Source organism: Protobothrops mucrosquamatus, unplaced genomic scaffold (genome assembly GCF_001527695.2).
Source record: "Protobothrops mucrosquamatus isolate PMUCROS unplaced genomic scaffold, P.Mucros_1.0 scaffold5437, whole genome shotgun sequence".
Classification (NCBI taxonomy): domain Eukaryota; kingdom Metazoa; phylum Chordata; class Lepidosauria; order Squamata; family Viperidae; genus Protobothrops; species Protobothrops mucrosquamatus.
The window spans coordinates 14,396-20,603 of NW_015391295.1; the positions used below are offsets into that span (position 1 = coordinate 14,396).

The 6,208-nt window shown below is 47.4% G+C and overlaps 1 protein-coding gene across 1 annotated transcript in view; it reads left to right on the forward strand.

Annotated features, from left to right (window-relative positions):
• LOC107299767 (zinc finger protein 84-like) overlaps positions 1-742 on the forward strand; it is a 13,343-nt gene extending 12,601 nt beyond the window's left edge. Inside the window, exon 4 of the mRNA XM_029286866.1 lies at positions 99-742. Coding sequence (XP_029142699.1) covers positions 99-742 — 644 coding nt within the window. The remainder of the gene's footprint in view (positions 1-98) is intronic.
• The last annotated feature ends 5,466 nt before the right edge of the window (positions 743-6,208 follow it).

Here is a 6,208-nt window from a genome sequence, read left to right on the forward strand (position 1 = left end):
GATGTATGACAAAGGGTTTGGTGATCAGTCGAGCCTGATGGATCGTGAGAGACCCAAAGCAGCCGAGAAACGATACAAGTGTGCTGATTGCGGGAAAGGCTTCAAGAAACGGTCGGCCCTCCTCACCCACGACCGGACTCACACGGGAGAAAAACCCTACAAATGCCCAGAATGCGGGAACAGCTTCAGTAACAAATCCAGCCTAACGAGACACAAGAGGAAACACACCGGAGAAAAGCCGTTCTGTTGCTTAAACTGTGGGAAACGTTTCAGCCAGAGCTCGAGCTTAATCAGGCACATGAGGAATCACACCGGCCTGAGGCCCTACATATGCTCAGATTGCGGCAAAAGCTTCAAGCAGAGCTCCAGTCTTCTAGTCCATGGGAGAACGCATACGGGAGAGACCCCCTATAGTTGCTCCATCTGTGGGAAGCGCTTCTCCCAGAGCTCAAATCTGGTGAAACACGAGAGGATCCACACTGGGGAAAAGCCTTACAGATGCTCGGACTGTGGGAACACCTTCAGTAACAAATCTAGCCTTACAAGACATAAGAGAAACCACACAGGGCAGAAACCCTACAAATGTTCCCAGTGTGGGAAAAAATTCAAACAAAGCTCAGGCCTTCTTAAGCATGAGAGAATCCATACACGGCCCAGCTTCTCACAATATCCTCATCCTAGCTTGGATCCGGATTCTAAGCTGCCTGCATGTGAGAGAGACCATGTTGGAGAGGCCGTATAAGCTGCTTGCTCTATAAGCCGCGTTTTTATTTGACATTAGTAGCAGAGGACAGGGTTCAAACAGAATGGAGCTGTATTTGAATAGTAGTGGGAAAGTGTTGGATGATAGATATACAAACCCCGCAGAGTCGGTGACCACGGTCTCAACGATACGGCCAAACCCTCTTTTCTTGCTGCTTTGCAAACAGAACCCAAAGGGAAGACGTTTGTGATATAGTGATGGAGTTTTCAGAGTCTGACCAGTTTTTATCTATAAAATAATTTCTTTGGGAGGAAAAAGACATCTTGAAGAGACAGTTTAGTGCAGTGATGGCGAACCGAGTGCCCAAAAACTGGGCCCGCCCCCGCTCCACCCTCCTGCCCCACCCCCGCTCTTCCCCCCATCCCCCGCCCTGCTTGCCCACAGGACCACTCACTGCCTCCAGGGCCCGCCGCAGATCTCCCAGGCAGTCCAGCAGCGCTATGGCTGCCACACCCTCTGCCTGAGTCCTGCAGCATCAACTGCATGATGGGGTGTGAGGGCAGAGTCTTGTCTACGCTGCCTGGCTGCCGTATCCTTGGCTGCACTGCTCCGTGTGGGCCACGCTCGGGGGTGACTCTCCTTCAGGGGGGCTGCTGGAGAGGAGGGGGGTCACGGGGGGAGGCAAGACTGGGGCAACGGCACGTGTGCCCACAAAGAGGGCTCCGAGTGCCGCTTATGGCACCCGTGCCATAGGTTCGCCACCACTGGTTTAGTGATTATTAATCAAAATGCCACGTTGTATAGAGAAAGGAAAGATTAAAATCTGTCTCAAAACCTGCCCTACCCTTAAATGAAGTAGCAAACTCAGGTTGGATGTTGTCAGCCCTACTAGGTAGACCAGACCAAGAAACAGACACTATGTGGATTTAACACTACTTTTACTAGAGTGGCTGTAATAGCAGAATCCTGCAAGTGTGAATGTACTTCCCCATCTCCCCTTTATCTTCTTGAGAATTTGGGGTGTGGGGGAGATTGCCTATCNACCCTTAAATGAAGTAGCAAACTCAGGTTGGATGTTGTCAGCCCTACTAGGTAGACCAGACCAAGAAACAGACACTATGTGGATTTAACACTACTTTTACTAGAGTGGCTGTAATAGCAGAATCCTGCAAGTGTGAATGTACTTCCCCATCTCCCCTTTATCTTCTTGAGAATTTGGGGTGTGGGGGAGATTGCCTATCAGATATTTTTGTAAAACTTCTGTCTTTGGGCTTAAGCCACGTTTATCTGTTTACAGGTAGTTCTCTACTTACAACCACGGTTGAGCCCAAAGTTTCTGTTGTTAAGTGAGATTTGTTGAGGGAATTTTGCCCCATTTTACGACCTTTCTGCCACAGTTGTTCAGTGAATCGCTGCACTTGTTAAGTTAGTAACACGGTTGTTAAGTGAATCTGGCTTCCCCATTGACGTTGCTTGTCAGAAGGTCACAAAAGGTGACCACGTGATCCCGGGACACTGTGACTGTCATAAATATGAATCAATTGCCAAGTTTCTGAATTTTGGTCACATGACCATGAGGATAATGCAGCGGTCGTAAGTTTAAAAAATGGTCATAAGTCACTTTTTTTCAGTGTCATTGTAACTTTGAATTGTCATTAAATGAACTGTTGTAAGTCGGGGACTACCTGTATTGCCTTGGTAATGGATCTTCCTTTCTCAATCAAGACCATGCTCTACAGATACACCGTACTGACTTTTGGAGAACTAAGTTGTAAACGGCATGTACAGTCTATCCTAGGGATAGGTAACCTTGGCTCTTTTATGACTCGTGGACTTCAACTCCCAGAATTCCTGAGCCAGCCATGCTGGCTCAGGAATTCTGGGAGTTCAAGTCCACGAGTCATAAAGAGCCAAGGTTGCCTACCTGTATCTCTTGAATTAGCCTCTTGTGGGGCTGAAATGTATTATCCCATTAAGGGTGCTAGAAGTTAAATCCAGTTACCAGCCAGGTTGGCTTCTGATTCTGGAATTTGCCATGGGTAGGGAAGGGTGAGGGGTGTTGTAGGGGGCATTTTTTCCCCCTGTCATTTATCTCTGGGCAACTTTGCTTTTTCTACTGATAAGGGAAGATTCCCTGTCCTGGATATTTCCTTTTCCCATTTTAGGATTAACTTGAGCAATTTTCTCATACATTCATGAAACATTCAGAACAGAACAGAATAACAGAGTTAGAAGGGACCTTGGGGGTCTCCTACTCCAAGCAGGACGCCCTATATCAGTGGTGGCGAACCTATGGCACGCGTGCCAGAGGCGGCACTCAGAGCCCTCTCTGTGGGCACACGCACTGCTGCCACTAGCAGCTCGCGCAGGTCCATTAGGCCGCAGCCGCTGCCCGGAGCAGCAGCTCTACCCAGCACAAAGCAGGCAAAACGGCCGGGTAGCAAGCTCGAGTAGAGGTGTTAGAGCAGGGGTGTCAAACTCAATTTCACTGAGGGCCGCATCAGCATTGCGGTTGCCCTGGGTGGTGTGTGTGTGGCCAGAGTGGGTGCAGCCTACTGGGTGGATGTGGCCTACTGGGTGGGTGTGGCTTACTGGGTGGGTGTGACCAGTTCTACATCATTCGCATCAAGGTTGCCTATGGGGGCCTGGGCAGGAGTGGGACAGATCTGAGGGTCTCTGGTAGGTGGTGGGATCGGGGCAAGTGCCAAGGCATGGGCCACCAGGGCAAGTGCCAAGATGGCCACCACAAAATTGTACATTGGCTCCCGGCTGGCCTGGGCCAGGGCCAAGGCAGCGGGGTCCGTTCCCTCACTGTTTCCAGGATGGCTTCGCGGGCCACATGAAACCACTTCGCGGGCCGCATCTGGCCCCCGGGCCTTGTGTTTGACATGTCTGTGTTAGAGCATCGAGGTGGCCATGCCTACCTGGCCACATCCACCCAGTCTGCTGTAACCACCCTGGCCACGCCTACCCGGTGGGCCACACACACCACCCTCCCTGAGGGAACCACAATGCTGATGTGGCCCTGGCACTTTGCAATAAATAAGTGGGTTTGGGGTTGCGGTTTGGGCACTCGGTCTCTAAAAGGTTCGCCATCACTGCCCTATATGATTTCAGACAAATGGGTGTCCAATCTCTTTTTAAAAGCCTCCAGTGATGGGAGCACCCACAACTTCTGGAGGCAAGCCGTTCCACTGATTAATTTTTCTAACTGTCAGAAAATTCCTCCTTACCGGTAGCTAGTTCTAGGTTGGATCAATGCGATTAGGAAAAAAAACTGAACCCGATAGAACTAAGATTTCCATTCCAGCCACAGAGAAGAGAAACTTTACCTAAACATGAGCATAGAAATATCAGTATCTGATTTATTTCTGTAGAAAAGCAGCTATGCCATCGTTCTGTGGTTATTGAGTTTTGCTGCTTGTTGCCTTTCAGTGTTGATCACGGGGAATGCATTTCCTTTGTGGCTAGCATGAAAACTAAGTAACAAAGGGAGGATAGGATGATCCATCTTTCCTCAGCCATCCCACTTGCTTTCCTGGAAGGAATTCCTGATCCTTATTGGTGAGCAGGTTAATTTTTAAATGAAAAGCTACAGCAGAGAGAGTTAATTATGTCCTTGCTCATTTTAGCTGCCTTGATTAAGTACACTGGTGGTCACTTCCTGACATGCCTATGAGATTCATTAGGTAAAATTTGCTTCATAAGCCACTAGAAAGGTCCAAGGCTGGATCTTTCTTTTGTGTTTGTTTAAATATATATTTGAGGGCAATCTAACTTATATTTATTTCTCAGATATTCTCAGAGAACGCAATGAATCTTGCTGCCAAATAGATATGTTCAGGATCAAATTGCTTAAGCCTTTTCTGCAATCCCTCTTAAGAAATCCTATTTAATTCTGGATCCTTATGTTTTGCCTAAAGCTCAGTTTTTGGAGTAACTTTATTGCTGTTTTCTTAGAACTACTATATTTGGTCTGCAAAAAAACAGATAATCAAGCCAGGTAAAATAGCCCCTTAACTTTCTAATGTCAGGTGTCCCAATGCATGGAGACTTGTCACTGGGTGTGGGAGTTCTGGGTTCAGGTTATGCCCCCAGTGTAGCTTTGCATTCTGCTAGGCAGCCTGGTTTGCCCATCTATGAAATGGTCTACCTTGCAGGGTTGGTGTGAGGCTGAACGTAAATAAAGGTATGCGAGTTGCAAGTTATGTGTAGTTCTTTTTCTTGCCATAGTGTTTGCTTCTTTACTGTATCCCAAAAGTGCTTTTCCAAAAGGCAAGTGGACTTTCTTGTTTTGTTTTTTTTCTTTGAAAACATTTCGCGTCTCATTCAGAACTGAAGAAGCTTCTTGGATGAGAAATGAAACGTTTTCAAGGGAAAAACCCCCCAAGAAAATCCAGTTGTGTTTTGAAAAAAAGCACCTTTGGGACAACCGTGACCTGGATGATTGAAAATCTCCATAGCCGCCTTTTCTATGCCTTTAGCATTTTTCTCCAGCTGTCCCTGGAGACATCTTTTTTTTTTCAGATTTTCCCACGAAACCTTGAGTTGAATCCTGACAACTAGATGGGCAACATTTTGGGTTGCAATTGCTTCTTATCGTTGCTTCTTGTCTCCTGGTTTAATTGGCTGGTGACTTGAACCATTTACCCGCTATGGGTGGTGTGTGTCTTCCTCAATCTTAAATTGTCTACTAAAAGCCTGGGAGTGTGAGGGTTCTGCACCGTATCTTAGCTGTGCCTAGCACTGCCTTCTTCTGCACAGAGAGCTCAGATGTTGTTCCCTGGGATCTTCTAAGCCCAGTTTAGGAGTCACAGACCCGAGTGTATTTCTACCACCACTGTCACTGTGGCTTTTATTTCCACATCTCTTTAGGCCAGGGGTAGGCAACCTTGGCTCTTTTATGACTCATGGACTTCAACTCCCAGAATTCCTGAGCCAACATGGCTCAGCTTGGAAACCTCTCCCTTTCCCCTCAGCACGGCTGGCTCAGGAATTCTGGGAGTTGAAGTCCACGAGTCATAAAAGAGCCAAGGTTGCCTACCCCTGCTTTAGGCCCTGGTTCTTCTCCAGCTTATCAAGCTCTTTCCTGAAGTTGCTGTTACTTGATATTGCTACCTACATAAAATCAGCAATAGCAATAGCACTTAGACCTATATAACTCTTCACAGTGCTTTACAGCCCTCTCTAAGCGGTTTACAGAGTCACATATTCCCCCTCCCCCCCCAACAATCTGGGTCCCCATTTTACCGACCCTGGAAGGATGGAAGGCTGAGTCAGCCTTGAGCCGGTGAGATTCGAACTGCCAAACTGCTGGCAATTGGCAGGGCAGTCAGAAGTATTAGCCTGCAATATTGTATTCTAACCACTGCACCACCACGGCTCTATATCCCTATCAATACATTTCATTAGCAGATTAACCCACTACCTGAGTTCTCCCGCTATTTATTTTTTCCCCATTTATTTATTTAGGAAATTTATTTGTCGCCAATCTCGTATCCAGCG